The sequence below is a fragment of the Bombus huntii genome, chromosome 12, assembly GCF_024542735.1.
Source record: "Bombus huntii isolate Logan2020A chromosome 12, iyBomHunt1.1, whole genome shotgun sequence".
In the NCBI taxonomy this organism is placed as follows: Eukaryota; Metazoa; Arthropoda; class Insecta; order Hymenoptera; family Apidae; genus Bombus; species Bombus huntii.
Window position 1 is genome coordinate 1,120,329 of NC_066249.1, and position 21,391 is coordinate 1,141,719.

General features: G+C 38.1%; 1 protein-coding gene across 5 annotated transcripts in view; it reads right to left on the reverse strand.

Moving 5' to 3' along the window:
- Nucleotides 1–19,574, reverse strand: part of LOC126872127 (TLD domain-containing protein 2) — a 302,759-nt gene extending 283,185 nt beyond the window's left edge. For 3 of the 5 annotated variants that reach the window (XM_050631724.1, XM_050631722.1, XM_050631719.1), the window contains exon 1: nt 19,027–19,574. In XM_050631724.1, the coding sequence (XP_050487681.1) occupies nt 19,027–19,046 (20 nt within the window). In that variant the 5' untranslated portion in view covers nt 19,047–19,574. Of the gene's footprint in view, nt 1–831; nt 1,022–19,026 lie in introns of those variants that run through there. The other 2 variants (XM_050631720.1, XM_050631718.1) reach the window with 1 other exon arrangement.
- Nucleotides 19,575–21,391: the final 1,817 nt, after the last annotated feature.

The window sequence follows — 21,391 nt, forward strand, 5'->3', positions numbered from 1 at the left end:
ACGCGTCGCTCTTCTAGAAAACCAACGGTCAGCGGAATTCTACTATATTTTCAAAGCCACTCTTCTTCGTCAAACGCTTCTACTTTTCGAAAATCCACGATTATAATAAAAATTCCACGGCCCTTCACGGCATGTAAAACAGGATGAGAAACGAGTGTGTTTTCTTATTCGACGCGATACGCGACGATATAATTAATAATAGAAATAATATAAAATAAAGTAGCAACAGAAACCGCGAGTCTGCGAAAGTCATACGAAAGGACGAGAGACGAAGATGAATAAAGCGCGATATCGCATCCCTTGTCGATAATCAGCCTTATCATCGATCAAGAAAAGGACGAAGCAAGCGTTTGTCTTTATTCAACAGGCTTATGTAGCTAACACGATAACAGCGTAACAATGTGAGATGTGTATGAAATTCTGACCGATACAAAAACGGACGAAGATTCAAAAGGCGAGCGTTGGTCTCTGTTGGGCACGAAACGGCGTACAAAACAAAAAGACAAGAAGCGTGGAATTACGGCGCACTCTTAGCAAAAATCACACGACCGATTCGCGAAAGAGGCGAGAAAACCCAACAAACAAGCGTCTGTCTTTGTTCGACGAACGTACGTAACTAGCGCGAGAACAGCGTAGAAAATAGGATGCGTAGAGGAACAAAAAACTCGGAATTATCGCGCTCTTTTAGTAGAAATCGCACGATCCAGAAAAGAGAGTCAAGGGACAAGCGTTTACCTCTCTATTCGACAGAGTATAATTGAGTAGAAAGTGTATAATTAAGACGAAAACAGCGTATAGGAATAAAAAAAGCGCGAGATCACGCGCTCTTACCAAAAATCACACGATCAATCGAGAAACTGTGGACAAGACGAAAGACAAGCAGCAGCCTGTCTCCCTTCGGCGATACGCGACCACGTAACCGACACGGAACGACGGAAACAACGCAGAGAAACAAATTATGTGTATACGATGTACAACAAGACGATGATCCGGCGGGTAAAGTCCTCGCGGAAAGATCGTCGCGAGGTAACTGACGTCTCGCCGGTGTGTGTTCATAGTTGAACAGAATCGCGCACCCTCCCTGTCTCCGCCGCCCAGTCAACCTTTTCCTCCCTCTCGCCATCGCCGCACCAGCTACCCTCTCACGACCCCACAGCGCACACCGTTGCCACCCCACCTACAGACTCCACCCCCGGACGAGCAGCGTGCGCCCCCGACTTCCCTTCTCTTTCTATCTTGCAGCGTGACGTGGATGGACGCTGTCATAGGACGTACCACGGATAGAATGGACTCCTCCTCGCCATTGTCCTTTCACACCTAACACGTTTCATTTCGGCGCCAGAATGGAAGAAAGTTCCGCTTTTCCGGGTTTATCGGCCGTATATTTTTTATGGGACGGCGGGCAAGGCCGATGATTAGTTTGTAGGGAAGGTTTAATGCGCGGCGTGAGTGGTTTAATGGGCAAGGAGAACGAGACGGTGTTTGGTCAGACACGAGGCAACCGACGATTTCGCCCGGTGAAGTTTCTGCTCGGTTCGACCACTGCTATGACATACGATGGAAATTCCTGCTAATCGTACGCCGGACTTGAGAAACCGGAATCAGATTCGTAATTCTAGTTCACTGATCCAGTGAAGGGTCGAATTGTTCGTGGAATTGCCACTTGACTATTAGTATTGTATCTGCTGTGCCACGCGTGTTTACAAATTACATACGTCGCACTGCCTCGCTCGGATTAGTCGAGTTTTGCTTGGGTTCACGCTGAATCTCGGGCCACTGAATAGAGTTAAGTTAACGACAACGAGTGTACACGGTTGCTAGAGCAGCTCGAGTTCTCACATCGACCAAGATACCGGTCATACGTGTTTGTATCCACTCGTTTGGATTCGAACGACCTGAATAAACTGATGCTTAAGGTGGGGGGCTAAGGTTAATTCGTACAAAATAAGGCACGTTTTTGTGAATTATTTTTAACGACACAGTTAAAATCTCTTTATTAAAACCAATAGTACATTAAAGTATGACATTAAAAGAATATTGTATAAAATTTTCACGGAGAAATATTGAAAAATACGGCAATGGCAGCAATTATTCGGACGTGTCTCGGAAAAAAGGTAGAATTGCGGTGCCCCTGATAACTTGGTGCTGGATCATCTGAAAACAAAAAATCAAAGTTTATTCGTTAGGTAACAGTTTTCCCTAGGTAACGCTGGGAGGGTTTTTCGAAATTTCAATTTTTCACTTTTTTGGAACACTTTGAAGGGATAAATTGGCCGATTTTGCGAAAATTTGCGGCTAATTTTCCCTTCAAAATGTTCCAAAAAAGTGAAAAATTGAAATTTCGAAAAACCCCTCCCAGCGTTGCCTGGAGAAAACTGTTACCTAACGAATGAACTTTGATTTTTTGATTTCAGATGATCCAGCACCAAGTTATGAGCAATTCTACTTTTCCCCGAGACACGTCCCATTGCCGTATTTTTTAATATTTCTCCGTGAAAATTTTATACAATATTCTTCGAATGTCATACTTTAATGTACTATTGGTTTTAATAAAGAGATTTTAATTGTGTCGTCACAAATAATTCACAAAAACATGCCTTATTTTTGTACGAATTAACCTTACCCCCCGCCCCTTAAGACACGAAAAATTGGCATGAAAAATTTGTTGAAGTAAATGTTACATCAAACCAAATATACATTCTATGATGGAGGTTATTCTTTACGATTAACGTAAAACCGTCAAGGAAACGTAAAATCGCAACTACGAGCGATAATTGTGAATTGGCTAAACAGAAGTTAGAAATAATGAAACGTTTCGTTGAACGCAATGTTAATCTTTAATGGATTGAAATTGCGACGAACGTGACGAATGAACACCATATGTATGTTACCAGAAGCAAATCTGCCGTTTTGCAATGAAACGTAGGAAAAATTCTAACATTTGCGCGCTAGTCAGACGGCCTATTCTACTGATAAACGTCTCGTAGTAGCGATCGTATCCAGAAATGTAGGTTTTCACGGCGACAGGTAGCATGACAAATCGTAGGAGCGGTTGTACGCTTTTGTTCTATTCACGGAATGCAACTGTGGTACACGCAGCAGGCAAATTTCGGTAGTGGTAAAACGAGGTTGCAGTTTGTGCGTTGCCATTTTTATTTTAAGCTTGACGAATGGTTTTTATTGCGAAACCATGTGACCCAGTATGCGGCGGGAATTATGCGCTCCAAAAGCGTTACGTGTACTTACTTTTGCGAACAATCGTGTCAAATATGTAGGATGTTGCTAACGTTGCTGGTAATATTAATTCATTACATTCCGCGATACCGCAAATAGATTTCGATCTCACTGTTGGCTTGTTCTCTGGGTGATCTGCCAGTGATACTTTATCGATACTTCTTTTTCTAAAATTCGAACGCTGAGAATTTTATGCACGAGAATGTCGTGATATTTTAATCCGATGTATTCTGGTTTCTTCGATTTAATTTTAAATTCGCAAAATGTCGATACGCGATTCGCTTACAGGCTATTCCGATTAAGTCCATGAATTGAAAAGTGAAGAAATGAGAAAATCATTTTTATCATTAAAGAAAAAAAAGAAAATGTAATATCATCGCTTTCCTTTACTTTCGAATTTATGGGCTAAACCGACTTACGGACTATTTGCTTTTTCATACGGCATTTTCTTAAAAAATAATAACCTTAGAATTTGTGATTACTATACTATAGTCTTCCGCGACAGATAAACTTAGTGTATGGTAGTAAGTATGTATGTAATTTGTTTTTAAAGAACATTTTTTAAAACAGTTCATTCTTTCCTCTGTAATAGAAATCACGGATAAAGCTTCTCGAAGACCATAGCGCGTAATTGAGAAAGCCGACACGCGCCAGAAATTACGTTCGCGATACGCAAATTAAAAAGACAGAGTAAACAGTTGTAGGAAATTTTTTAGAATTCGTTAAATCAACTCTTCTGAAAGTCGAGATCTTCTGACCTGATTCCTCTCGTCGCTAACACAGTGCAAGCTCCACCGTAAATTTGGACAACATCGTTAAAGGACGAAGACCAGGAGGAATCGATGGATCGAGTTGTGGATTCATCGACTAAAACGTTCTCTAATTTCCTCTAGTTTTTGTATTCGACGTTCCTACAGATAAAAATGTTTCAACATCGAAATGTATACTCGCATCCGCTTCAAAATAAATCAGAAAATTCGCTTGTCGAAAAAGGAAAGAAGAAGAGATACTAGAAAATACTATAAAAATACTAATAAAAATACCAATGATCGGAAGAAATAATGCAAGAGATGAGCAAAAGGGGGCTCGAAAGTACAAAGGGAAAATTTAAAATGGCTGATAATAGTTTTTTTTTAATTTAGAAATTAAAAGAAGAAAATTTGGAAACCTTGGAAGAAAACCTTGGAAAATTTGGAAGAAAAAGAACATTTTAATAATAAAAATAAAATAATAGAATGAAACAAAAAGAGTAATAGAAGAATAAGAAAAGGAAATAAAGGAAGAGAAAAACTTCGATATGAATCAACGATGAATTTTACGAAGCAATTTAACCTATAAAATTCGAATCGAACAAATCTATGTGTGTCCTGGTTCTTGTTATGGTCATTTGAAGAGACGATCGATTAAGCTTTATTGACGCAGATGTAGCAATGATACAAAGAGAAACGATTACAAGAAGTATCATATAATAACGATAATATTGACTTTGGAAAACAGCAAAATAGATTTACAATTGCAACTGGCCAATAAAACTCTTCTACATGACCAGTCTAAAAATTGACCAAATTTAATTTTAAAACCAACCAAAACGTCCCTATCGTGTTACTTTATTTCTAATTAATCAAACAAATTTCACGCTTCCGCTTTTCGGCAATTCCACACAGCATTCTAATCGTCTCATTTTTCCAGAAAAACAAAATCCTCCTAATTAATCAAACAACCCCCACCCTTGTGACGTTTCCAAAAATTCGACCACTGACGGTGAGATCAACGAATCTGACAAACCTAAACATTCGCGAAACATACTTGTCTTATTCCTGCAGAAAACCAAAATTCTTCCAATTATAATACCGACAACCAACAAAATACCGACAATGAATCTATCAAACCCAATCTCACAAAACGTTTCTATCATCCGGAAAAGGAAGAAAGAAAAGGAACCTTTCTTCCGCGAAAGCGAAAATTCTTCGAATTAATTAATCGAACCAACTTCGTGCGCTTCGACGTCGCAGAGAAATATTCCGAGAAATTCGATTACTCGGCAACGGGAAGATGGGTTAGAAGAAGGTCGCGAAAGGGTGGGAGCGATACACGAGTCGAATGAGAAGAGTACAAGAAGAGGAGCAGGGTAGGTAGTGTACGAAGATGCTTCTCTGTGGAGAATCGAAAAGGCAAAAGATGAGGGCAGGGGGTTGATCGATGACGCAAGGTCGTACAATATCGACGGCCTCCACGATCTGCCCCTTCTACTTACGGTGCCGAGCCACCCCTTTTCCTCCATACGATTCATTAAGGAAGAGAAACTGTAGCGTGTGTTTTGACTCTCGACATGGGACCAAGCATAAATCAGGATCCCACGTGTATATGCAAGATGGTATAGGAAATTTCAAGGACGCGTGCTTGTAACACGCCATTGCTCCATTTAAGCGATCCTTTTGTCGTCACTGACCTATTTAACGTATCCTATCGTGCCTATCGTACAAACGTATCCCATTTTTCAGGCTACACGCGCCGCAGAGTTCGAGCAACCCTTCAAATCGACGATTTATTAACGCTAGAATTAACAGAGTGGTGAGAACGATCGATTTTTGGCAATTTTCCATCGAAATTTTAGAGATACGTAGATTCTCGACAGATTCGAGCTTCTTCGTAAGACAATCTTTTCTACGGAGCAGGAAAACACGCGCGAAGAATTACCATGAGATTTTATAACGGCAAATTTATTTGTCGAAATGAACAAAATGGCAAAATAACCAAACGACTAATTCTTATTCGAGGGAGTTTGATAAATTTGCAACATTTTTGGGAATTTGAACTATTGTAAAAATATAAATAAAAGCTTGTTCTTCTCCTTATTTTATTATATACCGTTTATTCTGATTTGCCTAAGGCAAGTTTTACGTTTCCAGCGTTAATGCTGCTACATTTATCGCTCGTTTTTCTATACTTTTTTCCTCTCGTTTTATTTTTCTTCGTTGCCTTTATTGCCAATACTAATTCCTTTATTTGGTCGAAGAAGAATATGTATCACGTTTATCTACAAGCAACTGTCGTGCGTCGGAGAATTTATTAATTCCAAGATATCATTTGATACTGATCCCCGAGTCTCTGTATTCTATCTGTTTTTACTTTTTCTTTTTTCAATTTTTCATGCGAGGCAGGAAGATTCCTGTCTCAGAGAATTTCCTATTTCCACACAAAGAGCCTCTTTAATATACGACGACATATCACTGATCCCCCTCTCTCTCTCTCTCTCTCCCTCTCTCTCTCTCTCTCTCTCTTTCTCTCTCGTATCTTTTGAAATCGTCGTTTAAAGCTACTTTTCAAGAAAGAACTTCCTAATCCTGACGGCCTGAAACTCAGAATAGCTAACTATATATCACCATACCAACAAATACTCTCATTGCAAACTTGGCCCTGCGTGCTCGTCCATTTCCCCTGTTATGTAACGAGAAGAAACTCGACAGAAAAATTTCCAGGCAATTACGATTTCTATAGTAAGCGGAGTATTGATTAGAATGTTTCGTGTAGCAGACTCTACAGACTGGAAGTACCTTACATTAAAACATCAAGCTGCGCCACTAATTGACACACTCGCGGCCAGAGATGTATTTTCCATGGAAACTGAACCAAAGGTATAACATAGTACAACGGGAAAATAAAACAATTTTACAGGACAGAGTTATACTTTCTGAAACAAAGAAGACTAACGAGAAACTTAAATTCGCAGAAACGTGATACAAGAGCGATACAGAATACGTAATGAGGTGGCTATGAAAAGTATTTGCACGCTATGCGTATTTAATTAACTCCAATTAGCTGCAAGTGTATTGAATCTTGTATCATTTAATAGTACTCGTATATGAATATAAAAATTTCGTATTATGAAAATGAGAAGTAAAGTTTGATAAAAACCACTTGGTTGAAAGGCATTTCTTTTTACACCAAAAAAAAAAAATTTCTAATAATTAAAAGAAGATATTTTTATAATAAAAAGCGACACCAACGCGGAGACATCAATAAAGAGATCAATTCTAACAATTAGAAAAAGAAACCTGGAACAGTGTTACAGAAAAGAACGATACAAAAACATCAAAGAAGAAATTCTAGCAATAAAGAAACCAGTGGAAGGGCAAAAGGAAAAAGAAAATTCCTGTGAAGAACAATGAAAATATAACGTGATATCAACGAACTATACATAATCGATACTATTGTATAATACGTATAGAATATCATCAAGCTTCTAGGACCCTACATTTTACCACGAACGAAAGTTACGGATTTTACGAATAATTCTACCGCGCTGAGAAGTTTGTAAAATCTTCGTAATAAAATTTACGTAATTTTATGACCATTGAATATATTACAAGCAAAATATTTGAAACATTTGCAACTGTGAAATATTCGCCACTGAAGAATCTCCAAGTTGATCAATCTCTTTCGCACCCCTTTTTTCTACGCGCGAGATAATACACAATAGCAAGGGTGAGAAATTTGCAAAAACTTTCTAACAAAATTGATATAATTACGTTGTGATTGAATATACATATTAGAAATCAACACATCCGTAATATCCTCGAGTATATCGCCATTGAGACACTTGGAAGCTCATCAAGCTCTCTTGCACCCCTATTTTTCTACGCGTGAGATAACTTCACAATAACGAGCTCTCGGTATAAAGATAGCGTTCTACAGATTTACGCATCGCTCGAAAGCCGATATTAAACGAGGATATCGATCCGTGATACGAACAAGATCCATAGCGAACGCGGATGTTCGCGATGCATTTCAATGAGCTAAGAGGGTGGAATTATTTAAAATGAAACGACGTCGTCGTGATATTAACAAAGTTCTTGGCGTATCGTGGAAAAATAATTAAGATCTTCCTCTTCTTTCGTTGCTTGTGTCGCTTATGAGTCTTCGCGGAGCTTATTATTAGCAGATTGATAAAAAGAAACGTTCGATGACGAAACGGTAACCTCGTTAAAGACACGTCAGTCTCGTCACGCAGCTTCGATAATTCTCGCGCGGATAATAAACGCGTTGCCCTCGAAATTGCCAATCGTTTTTCTCGTCGAACTATTAGAGCCACTGTTTTCTCTAATTCTGATGGCGAATTAATTTTTAACGAGTTTCATATTCAAGGGCAGATAAGCGTTTCAACTTTCAACCGCGTGCCAAAGCTCCAGTGTTTTTACACCAGACGATTTCTAGAGTTCTAATTACGGAATTCTCGCGTCTTATTTTTATATTGCGAGTGTCAGACACCATGGACGGGTCAATTTCAAATGGAAACGTTTATCAGAAGTACGTATTTGCAGGAAAGTGGTACTCGCGTTAAATTAATCGAAACTGTTCGAGCAGCTCACGGGAAAGAACGTCTTGGCGGTGTGTAAGAACTTGAGGAGCTCTGAAATGTTTTATTGCACGGCTACAAATATCTCGAATACCTGTGTCTCTCTACTTTCGATCACGGTTAAAAAGTTTCTAAAAAAGTCTGACAAATTTACCATTCGCCCTAGAAAACGTGCGTCTAATCTCTTCGACTAGACAAGATTATCCTTGGCTCGAAAAATGAAAATTTGTAAAAGATGAGATATAAAGCGTTTCGTTGGGAATATAAATTTCACAATGTAAACAAAGTTAGCACTCGCTTCAGATAGCATAAGTTTGCTCTTAATGCGGTGAAGTTGCCTCTCGAAGTGGAACAATGTGCAGTAATTCTGAATTTGAAGAAATCTCATTAGCGATACAATCGGCGGTAGCATCTTCGATATTTCGCATAAATTCTGTTACAAAGCTTGCTTAAGATTCGACAAACCTACGATTCATCCCTTGAACAGTTTATTAAGATTCTCGTAACTTGATATGTAAATAAGGCTCTGGTCGATAATCACATGAAAAAGAAGAAAAAAGAAAGACGGTGGAAGAATCGATTTCCATACTCTACAACCCTAATAGGTTGGAGCAACGCGAGACCAAGAATCTTCCCCAAAAGCTCACCTGATCCACGTCAACCATGGCCACAAAAAAACGGCAAAAAATCCAAGGGAAAAAATGTTCGTTCCATCTTAACGACCCCTCGGGCCGAACCGCGGCCGCAGATTACGCTAAATGATCCCGTTGCTCGTTCTGGGGGCGAAATGAGGAAAACGAGCAGAGAGGGAGGAAGCTGAGGCCGAACGAAAGAGCCACCTAGTGTATAGTGTGCATAGGTGCGAGAGTGAAGTGCGGCGAACCGAAAAAAAGTGGAAACGGGAGAAAATACGAAAAGAAGAAAAGGAAAGAGGATGCAAGGTAGAGGAAGAGAGATAGGGAAAAGGGGCAAGAGAAGGAAAATAGAAGAGGGAAGAGATGGTAGACAAGGCCGTCTCTAATGAGAACTCGAGCGATTTTCCATCGGTTTTTCCAAGCGGACGAAGGTCGCGGCCGAACCACGGAAAATGAGGAAATGTCCTCTCTGTTTCTGTTCACTTTCTGTTCACTGCTTTCCTCCCTTTGATTACAGGTATTTAAAGGCGGACGCACACGTACTTTTAGAAAACTCCTATTTGGAACGTATCACGCGAATTATATAAAATATTTCGAAATTTCGTCGCCACTGGACTGCGCATTTCTATGTAAATTCATATTTTTCAGCATATAATTAAAAAATGTAGAACCTCGTATTATACTCGAAGATGGTATCCCGCTGGGGATAGCCATCCACGTATTATTTAGCAATAAAGTTACAAAAATTTACGAAATGTCCAACTGGGCAAATTGTAAGGTACAAATTAAACAAATAAAAAAGAAAAAAGAATCTTCGTAATTCTGTGTACTCTGTGTAATTTTGCTCTGTCAAATTTCCTACAAACGCACAAAGGCTCATAGTCTAGTTATCGCTGTGGCGAAATGAAACACGGCTGTCGTGATTACGTTGCTAAAATTTTAAGTCGTCCACTGCGAACGTTATATTTAATAAACATGTAGTACAGAGCGCGAAGTATCGTTTAAAACATGAAACATAAGTGGTAAAATCTTCCTGAATATCGACGCTTATTGATATAATATAATATTATACGTCGCGCCTCCCATATACAGTTCCAGATTTATTTCAGTATAAATATAGATAGTCGAGTCTTATTACTATGCTGCTGGATGTTTATGCAAATTCATATTTTCATGAAAATGATGAAGCAAATGGAGCCTAGCTAGAAATTTGTTTCACCTGCTAAATGTTACAATGTGCATTTCTACTTTGTGCATATTTCATATGATTCTTCGTATCGAGTGAATCTTCCACTTTTTGTATCTTTAAATTTATGTAACATAAATGCACGAACATCCGCAGTCTATCTATTGGGTTGGCAATTAATTACCACTTAATGACAAAATCCGCAATCACTTAGTTGACAACCCAATATATGTAAGTCTATGTATATGTAACATCGTTACAGTGCCAACGAAATTTCAGAATGTTTCGTATAAGACGCGTAATATAATTCGCAAAATGTCTACAAGTGTCTGAACAGTCTGGCGAGCTACTGTAGAGAGACAGAGGATCCTCTTCTGGGTAACTAACGACCGTGTCGGAGGCGGAGGGATGAAACCGGAGGAAGAAAAATGAAGAAGGAGATAGAGAGGAGGGTTTTAGGGAGAAATAATGAGTCAGAGCGTTGTTATTATTACGTACGTGTTATTGGTCCGGGTTCAACGTGTCTGCCAAGTATTGTTTCCTTTTTCGAGCTGGCTGCATGGCTCAAGGACAGCGCCAGACAATGGATCGAGCTGTTCGATTCGAGCCAGTTCTCTTTTCCATTTACCGCGTGCATTCTATTCCGTCCAACTCTCCAGTATAATTTATTTCATTTCAACGTTTTAATAATAATTTTAATGATTTCAATGTGACCAAAGATCGCCGAGTGTGTGACAATTTGTCGAACAAAGGGTGGGATTTGCTTGAACGAAGAACGAACAATTATCTCGTTAACACTTGCTGCTAATAGCAATCTCACTTTTCCCAAAATTTCCCTAAAATTTCATTTGAAGATTCTCCGCCTTTAACTTCAGCTCCAACAGCGATATACAGGGTGGTTGGTAACTGGTGGTACAAGCGGAAAGGGGGTGATTCTACGCGAAAAAAGAAGTCGAAAATATATAATAACAATTTCTTCTTTTTTTTTTTTAATTTTTCCATCGAGACAACAATCTACAGTGAGATCCGTTATAACGAGACGTGATAAAGTGCACGCGTAACGAGCGAAAATTCAAAGTCGATTTTCTCGAAAACAAAGCCTCGAACGAAAAATGTTTATTCTATATTTTCGACTTTTTTTTTCGCGTAGAATCATCCCCTTTCCGCTTGTACCACCAGTTACCAACCACCCTGTATATCGTCACCGAGTATTTTATAGGCAAATTTCTAATCGTCGGAACATATCTTATATAAATGAGCATTTCTACTGCTAACATGACGTAAAACAGAGAAAAAGTATGTAAGAATCGAAGCAACGAATATGCATGCACCGAATCGAACGAGTCATCACGCTCGAGTTGAAAAGTATTCATTTTTCTCACGTAAATATTTCTAGAATGATCGGATAATGACCGAGTGGCGCGTATACGTACAACGTTGTCAGACAAAAGAGCCCACGTACTGCCAATAATATGCAATTTCTTGTCTTCTAATTGATATGACTTATTACGCAACTGACACGTTTCGAGCTGATCGGATCGGGCAAATTTAAGAAGCCTCGTTCCGTCACCGCGAAATACATTCTCTCTGTTACACATTATTTATTTAGGCGATAACAGGCCAGAAACTTACCAGCGATACCGTTTCTATCGTGTAATAAGTATACCGAACGATTCTCGAATATTCAAACGCGTCTTCGACGATCTTTCGTCAATTCGAACGATGGCGCCTGTTACGATCTATTGAGAAATGTATAATTTTGTGTGCTAGACTAGATTAGCCGCGCAGTAGTAACACACGTATGTGAATACGATTGTATGGAAGTATGCGTGTGCTCAACGTCTCGAAAAACAAATGAATGTAACTGTTCCGTTGGCAATGCGATACGGAAGATGATGAGACAAAAAGAGTGCTGAGACGCGTGCAAATGTATATCGACGAAGATCCTGGAAATCGTTTATTGAATAAATCTAAAACTATTTTAATATGAATCCTAAGTGTAACCTTAGTGTTCCTTTACTTTTATTTCGTCGATTAAGATCCACAATTCTCAACACGATCATAAATCTGAACGTAAGTTCTTTATACAAACTTAAATTTCTTACCACTCTTTATGACAGCTTGATGTATTGTAGTAAACGTGAAAGGTAATATATATACAGGGTGGACGATATATAACTAATTTCCAACTGAAACGATGCGTCCATCGTGTCCTGTTCCGCTTCAGCGATTGTTTTATCGAAGAATGTGAAATAATCGTGGAGCGTTGCACAGTTGAGGAACGAGTGAGAATTATTCAAACATTTGATCGAAGTAATTCGTCGACTGACGATGACTTTAAGCAAGTTACGTTGACGATATCATCCGACCTGATAGATCGACCGATTTGACTTTACCGAATTTCCTCTCGTCGGCTTTTCTTTTAACCCTGACCTTCCCTCATTTTCATAAATTAGCGGGTCGTATCAAGTGGACATTACAATGGTAAAACATCAATGAGATGAAAAAGAAAAAAGACAAATTATTAATTTTGCTCTTTGTCGCGCTAGTTCTACAATATACAAAAGTAAACAAATTTTGTAAAAATTCTTTCAAAAATGGTAGAACAATAATATATAATCTTTGGCCTTGAAAAGCGTGTCAAATTGACATGGGGGATGGCTAAGGGTTAAAAGTAAAAAGTATGTCGATAAAGCAAACGTATGAAAATGCAATGAAAAATGCGATTGACAGAGTTCGACTTTGTGCAGCGTCGGAAGGCAAACATCTTTCTGATATTATATTCCATATGTTTCATTTGCAGAAGCTACTCCTTCATCCTGATACATTGGCCAAGGGATTATTTGAAGAAACAAACAGATATACGTAGACTTAAGAGATTCGAAGCATTGGGTGCAAAAGACAAATTTTAAGTGATTCTTAGATAAGAGAAGATAGCTCAGAGAAGACAGGTACCTTATCTATCAAATTTGTACACGTTAGTTTCTTCCGCAACGACAAACGCTTGGTGTTATTTTATAGTAAATTGCACTTACAATTAGCAAAAAAAAAAAATCCATAAATAATTTCCACGTACTAATAGATATCTTGTATTAGCAGGACTATTGTTTTTATTTCGTTTGAAAGTTATTATATCGTCCAACCTGTGCAATATATCAATTTTTCAGTTATTAATTAGAAAGAAAATCATACGTCCAGTCGTTAAAGGATACGATTCTCTTGTTTTGGATAAATGCTGGATATTTTAATTACATTGGTTTCTTGTTAAAGTACGTATAAAGTTGCGAAAACGTATCCAAAAATTCAACTCTCCATACATACGTAACCCCAAAAATTCGAAAATTCCAAAAATTCCGCCATTCCGAAAGATATCGTAAAATTTCAACTACCGAGTAAGTACTAAAAGTTCTACTAAAATCTTCATCTACGTAGTACGGAAACGTCTTCAAAGTAGGATCATCAAGCGCGTTAGTTAATCAGCGGAAGCGTGACAAACGCACAATCGCAACACAGCAATACGTAGTGGCACAGCGATGCGCGTACACGTGCAACATGTTCAAAGCATAAATGTAAACGGATCGCCTAACCGTGATTAGATATGCAGCCAGGTACACGTGTATATAAGCAAATGAGCTGTACGATGCACAGTATGAAATCGTGGTAAAACAGAGGTAGTGCGCGTGTCTTATCTAGCGACCTCAACTTCCGCACCTTTTCACCATTTTCTACCCCTTTGCTAATTACGCGACCCAACGAAAGTTCAAAGAACCGTCCGCCGTCGTCTTTTATACCACGTACCTTTCTTTCCTTTTTTTTTTCTCCTCTTACGTATTCTTCTCTCTTTGATAATCGGATTTTTTTTTTTGCGGAAACACCCTCGCGAGACGATTCGAAAAGACACGCGGAATATGACGACGATGAAATCGCATTGATGGTATTCGACGATAAAAGTTAGTTACGCAACGCTTCTCACTCCCCTCTTACGGAAATATCGTCTGTCGGAAATAGATTCAAGTACATGGACATCGATGGTTGGCTTGGAATTATGCATCGACTCAGTTCGTCAAGGTTGCTGGATCACGACCGCGGTTTCGCGCGTGGGGCGTTTGAACTATTCGCGCCTCCTTCCATTTCTGCGTCTCGAAATACTTTCTGAACTTGTCCGCGCATTTTCCATGAAAATGATTTCTATTACGTTTCCTACAGTGCATAGGGTTCATGGCGTGATAGATAAAAGCTTGACGTGATTTTCTTAGTACCGTTAAAATGACATTTCATCGTATCCTCTTCCATCTTTCACGAATTTGAATTTATTCTAGCTGTTAATCGTGTTTCTGTAGGATATATTGGGTTGTCCGAAACGTTTCTTTCGTTTCATAAGGTGATAATAGATGAACAACAATTTTTGTTTTATATTATTTTATCAAATTAGAAGTAATATATTATTATTTATTGAATTTATGATCCATTTCGTTATATTTCTATTATTACGTTCGTGCATAATTCAATAAACTAATATAAAACAAAAAACATTGTGCGTGTATTATTTCCTTATAAAACGAAAGAAACTTTTCTGACCTAATATATGGCGCGTACGTAATAGAATAAAAAACTTGATACGCATATCGGTAAATTTGCATACACATCGCTCCAAATGAGGCAACCATCGACGTTTCGAATTCTCACATTTTACATATTTCAAACTACGAACTTTGCAATCTAGCTTCGACTGACGACTTTAAACCTTAGCAACTAAAGCTCTCTCAACGATAGAATCTTTTACTTTTGAAACGCAACTACTCCATTTTCCTCTACTACATTCTGAAACGATGGAAACGAGGAGGCAAAAGAAAAAAATGCAGAAGCCGTTCGAACGTTCGCCAAAGAAGATAACATAACCCAGATTACTTTATCATGTTAAGCGATGACAGCGTCCATAGGTGTGTGAAGTCGGACAGAAAGTCGACGCGTTGACCAACGCGAATAGGGTTGAAGTGGTAGTGATAATGGCCGCTCGTTGATGATATACAATACAAGCAACCACGTCGTTTGCCTACGCGGCGATCAACATAAATCGCGAGAAACGCTTTCAGCGTGAAAAATAGCTCGCCTTTTGATCGATCCCTATCGCGCCAGACTGTGCCATTCGATTTCTACATGCACGCGCGTGTCCACTTTATTATACATGTAAAAGTTGAAGTAATAAATATTTCATTATTACCATTAATGTTTCATTAATAAGTATTCATAAATATTTATTAATGGGTAAACGTAATACTTTTTATTCCCCAGCTATTTTATTCTATTCTGTTACTAATTTAATTATGTATATATTAATTTATTTCTATCATATGTGCCTTCATCTGGTATTCTACATATGCAAATGTATGCTTCTAACAGTAAAAGTTGGAACTTCAATGTTTCTACGATAAATACACTTGTACTTACGTACACTTCGAACGTACACTAGCCGCGAGATATTTGCTACGAGTCGATATTTTTCAATGTTTTTATTTTCTAGTCATTTTATTTTAAAACAATTATTTTATTTGTTGTATGTGTCTTTACTTAGTATTTTACCTTATAAATATGTGTTTACAAGCAATGAACGAATTTTCAATTTTCACTGGAAGCGTACGTTTTTGAACTTGGTTTATTCGAAGCACTATACTGAAACGAAAACAGAGCAATTTAAACGAACGTTGTCGCTATTTAGCAGATGCACGTCGTACGTATGTATGTGCAACTATAAGCATAAAATGAACACCTCATGTTTCGAATAGATACCTATAATAGCAAACATACCACGTGTAAATTGATAATTTGCATAAATTTATTAAATGAGGCGTTATTAAGTTTTTCATCCATTTTTTAGACCTATATTTAAAAAGTAGGCATTTAACATGACGCTTTTAATACCGAATGTGTTGCAACAAATGTATGCAACGTCTGATAAATGAATACATTTATTAAATATAATAGACACTTTATGTGTGCTTCGTTTCTCTTTGGTCTTACGGCAGTAGCATTGATCACTAGTCAAACTTATCACATATTAGCTTTCAATGTAACCTATACAGCCATGATAATATCATAATTTATCTATGAGCGAAGAAGTAAAGTAGATCTTCTCCCAACAAAATACTTCTCCCGACGATGAGTAATATGATACATTAACATTTTTGTGTTAAAAACTTGAATTAATAAAATTGAAATAAAAAATTAAAATAGTAAATAAAAATCGATAGAAAAAAGATATTTCCTTTCATAGTATAGTAGGATAGTTGTTTATACAAAAATTCAACGATGCACGGTTTAAAATTAACATGGCAGCATGATCTTCAATCCAGCAAACTGACCTGCCAGATCTCATTTCGCAACACGTTTATGGCGCCACGAGATTATAGAAGCTATTTCAAAAGCGTCTAACATTTCATATAATAAGAAAAAGGTGTAATGGTCTGTGTGTAAAGAACACCTTTGGTTCTTCGAGATAACATTTCTTCTCTAAAAAATCGTAACAATAAAATCGAAAAATTCTTTATAAATCTATTAAATATCCTGTAGGTACAGATTCGACGTCTGTGATGTCCTTGAAATCACGATAATCTCAAACATTTTGTCCCGAAACAATTTTTTCGATAAAATTAAAATCATACAAATAGTACAACTTAAGCTTTTAGAAAGTGTTTATGAAATAGTTCGGAGAAAAAGCCAAGTTCCTCTTTTCGTATGCAAACTTATATAACGGGCTTAACCATAACCATCGAAAATTCAAAGTGTTCCGCGTAACATCTTTAGAAATCGTCGAACTATTTTAAGAGACCAGCAAAAACTACTGAAATCCAGATAAACATTTTCAACGCTGCAAGAAATCGCTGTTTTATCATAAGAGCGTTGTCAGTTGCGCGCGCGTTAAATGAAGCGAAATGACTCCCGTCTAACCTCGAAAAATTCAGCTGTGCGTCTATCGATGACAGTCAAACCTTTGTCTCTTTCTCTATCCGCAACACTGAATTAAAATTTCGAGACTAGAGAAATTTTCTGCCACCCAAAGCGAATCAATAGTTGCGCAATTGTCCAACCACGAAGTACGCAATAAAGAAGAAAAATAAAAACTAACAACAGTATAATGCACCGAATAATGCGACCAATCGTTTTGTGCGAGCACAAAAACGAATGGGCTGAGTTTCGTGTAACGTGACCAAATATCGACCGGTCGAGGCAACGAAGGGTCTCGACGTCTAAAGCGGAATAATACAATCCCAGAAACACGACAACAGCCTAGGAGAGAACAGTGAAATGGCTGGCGGAGTGCGCAGTGAACCGTTCCCTGAGTTCGCCTCCTTTGGTTCGCAAAGTGGCAAGCGTCAATTGATCTACAAGCCTCGGCAGAAATTTATGACCCGCCCCTTATCAAGAGAAACCATCGTTGGTCGTTAATCGCGCTATGCCGTAATTCACCTTCATCGCGGGTCAGATGCCACTACTGTGTCGTGCCAATAACACCTACACGCGTTCTTCTATATACAGACCGTGCTCCTCAATTCTTGGTACAATTGAAATTAAGACGAAAATCAAGAGTAATAAAGTTACATTAGAGGCTCTATTTTCAAAAAAGATCTGAGAGAAAAACCAAATTTGCCTAGACTCAATTGGACAAGAATAGACAGGAGATTATTCTACATTCCATCATGTGAAAATATAGAATAAAGCATTTTCGTTTAAGGCCTCGCTTTTGAGAAAGTCAAAATGGCTTTACCCAGTAAGTTTATTTTTCTTAATAAGTTAGCATAATTAATAGTGAATTCTCTAAGGTAAATTTTTAGAAAAAATGTTTGTAACGTCGTCTTTCTCTAATTTTTAATTTATGAAGTTGATCAATATGGATAATTTGTAAACGAGTCATAAGTAAATATGTACATGTGCTTCCATTTGGTCCGCATATAGTTCGTTTAGGTCGCATATATTCATGAAAACGATATAGATATACGTGTCTCCGTATGTCCAAGTGGAGACGCGCGGGTATCCATAATTTACCGCTCGTTACACACAGCTACACGAATAATACGAGATAGTAGAACCCGTAAATCTAAAGAACGATCAAAGTCTGTCTTTCGTGAACAAGAGAGTGGAAGCACGCTGTGGCTGAAGGCTGAAGGTACTTGTCGCGAGCAAGAGGCCCTCATTTGGCAGTCAAAGCGAGAGAATCTTTAAAACGTTAACTGGCAAGGTCACGACGTTTCAGGAAAACGATGGAGCATCATTATCTATATAGTTTCTATCTCTCTCCCTCTCCTACTCGTGTTCACGATCAAGGTATCAAAACAATAAATCCGACCAAAATAACGCGTTTACTCTTTATTAGGGGAAATCACAATGGCCCGATAATGTCAACGAGAACGAAAGTAAAAAAGAACTAGAATAACATTCAAGTGCAAGGTTGTGGAGAACGTTTTCAAACCGTTATAGCGACTATTCTTCTTCGTTGAGGGACTCTCTCATACATGTATGTATATAACAGACAATCGAACGCGGTTATGTTATATACATACTGCGTTAGAGGAGACGAGGGATCGATTGAACGTATTAATTATGAGACAATGACCACTTACATTTTCCCGTGATCTGCCATCCGGTCGATGATGTCAGTAGACCAGCACGTCGTTGCTTTCTCGAAACCGCTCAACGTAGCCCTCGTGTGTACAGCTTTGTGTGTTCGCACCTTGTTCGATAGTGCGGGAAACTACTACTGCTACCGGAACGGATTACGATGGCGTAAAACGCGGAAAAACTCCACGACTGATCACGAGGGAAGTTTAAGTATACGTGACAGCATAGAGCCGGCTTGATGCGAAAAAAAGTAACAGGAACGTAACCGCGTGCGCGACACCGATTGTTTCGTGATATTTCGTCGCCGTCTTCTGCTATCTCACTCTTCGCGGACCCCGAGTTTCCTATGTCGCGTGAAACAAACGACTACACCGCGATCGATTCACTGGCGACGCGAACGCCCAACACGCACGTCTCACGATGCAAAATACGCCAAGACTATCGTCGATTAACGATGACACTGCGCGAAAGAAGAAAGTTTTTCCGGTTAAAATGCAATTACAGACACTTCAGTACTCCCGGCCCAGACTGTCATCGATTGTTGACGAGCGTCTTGGCCGATCATGTCTGCTACCGGAGTAACTACAGCGCCATCTCGTGATATTTTCCACGAATCTCATATGCGCAGAAATATCTGTAGATCAGTAAGAACGCTTCTTATATCAACAGCTCGAACTTAGCACCTCTACTGGTGATTTGTGGTATTCGATTGTCGAGGTGGGATCTGCTTAGTCGATTGAGCATGATATTGACGTTTAAAATGAAAACTGAAAATGGTTTAGTGTCTTTTCTTTAGCAAAATATGTATGTACCATTTTCTTATGTCGTTAATGCATTTTTAAATACATTTGATTAAATATACTGTGATTGATTTTTTCAAAAAGTGAATAAGTTTTCTCTGATTCTTCTAAGGTAAGAAAATTTGTTTTATAAAATCTACTTCTACCTGATTTTCTTAAGAAGAAAGTAGGGTTATTCGATTGAATTTCGCAACAAATGATAAATGTATAAAACTTAATGTACCGTATCAAATTCGGGTTTTTAACCTATTGTATACTTTCACTGTGTCATGAATAGGAGAAAATTATTAGTAATAACCGGGACATGACAAACATTTGATCGATTACATGCATGTGTAAGCCTAAATATCAAAGTCAGGCTGATATTATCGCGGCTGCTTTTAAATTTCACGTTTATCTGAGCAACTTAGAAAAATAGAAATCACAATGTAGCGCATGTTGAACTACTTCTTATCTCATAGCATTTACGCGTCAGTATCTTTCACAGGACTATTCATACACAAAGCAGTTTACCAAACATTTCCTGCATGCTTAAATCTTACTCATTCTTGATAGTGATATGACTAATTGCAATGATAATCATAACATACATATAACACGACCCGAAATCTCTTTTTCACTATTTTAAAACGATGCTTTGCCATATCATATAGAACTGCAAGTATGTCATACGTATCTCGACTTTTGTCTTTCTTATTACTTACGATAAACAATTATTAATGCATTATTGTTTCCTTGAGGAATTGTATTGAATTGTAAATACCATTGAAAGAATGAAAAGATATGCATTATTGTAAGTTAACACGCAGTTATATCCATTCTTGTCGTGTAACCAATATATAGAATTCAATATTTAACCGCGAACAAAAATTCTCGTTTTCATTCCCTCAGTGAAGTTATGGCGCGAACAAAGCATTTTAAGGATGGGAATATTATTGCCGAGATTCTACTGTTTTGCATACAATAGTTTGTTAGGCTAGACAGCTCGGCGGGTATACACAAAAAGTCATGCACATTGTTTCTCTCTGTTCGCCGCGTATGAATACCAAAAGAGATTAACGAAATTTAAACTCGCCTTCTTAAAATTTATAATTCCGTGCTGGCGCCCGACTGTTTACGCCCACGCGTCGTTGCCTACAATGCTACGCGCACAAACACCGTCCGTCTGCCACTTTAAAAACTGTTGACCGCAGATGCACTAAATTGTTTCATTTAACGACCCAAGCAAAGGTTCAAACCTTTCGTTCGAAAGTTTAATATCTTATAGTCATGACCATTCTCAAATGTAAAAACCAATCAATTTAACATTTCGTCAATCGATCATGGATCAATTTTAATTAACATTAAATCGATATTAATATATATTAAAGCTTACATTTTATATCTGTTTACATAAACGAAATGAACATGTTTTAGTTAATGCAATCATAACAACCTTGGGAATTTACATTTTTGTCGATGCTTCGAACGAAATCAGTTTCTCAGGCAAAAACAATGCCTTTGTTCCGTTTTTCTATCAGCTGCTGCATTGCCTTCCTTCTAGTCGTTAACCTTGGCAAACACAAAA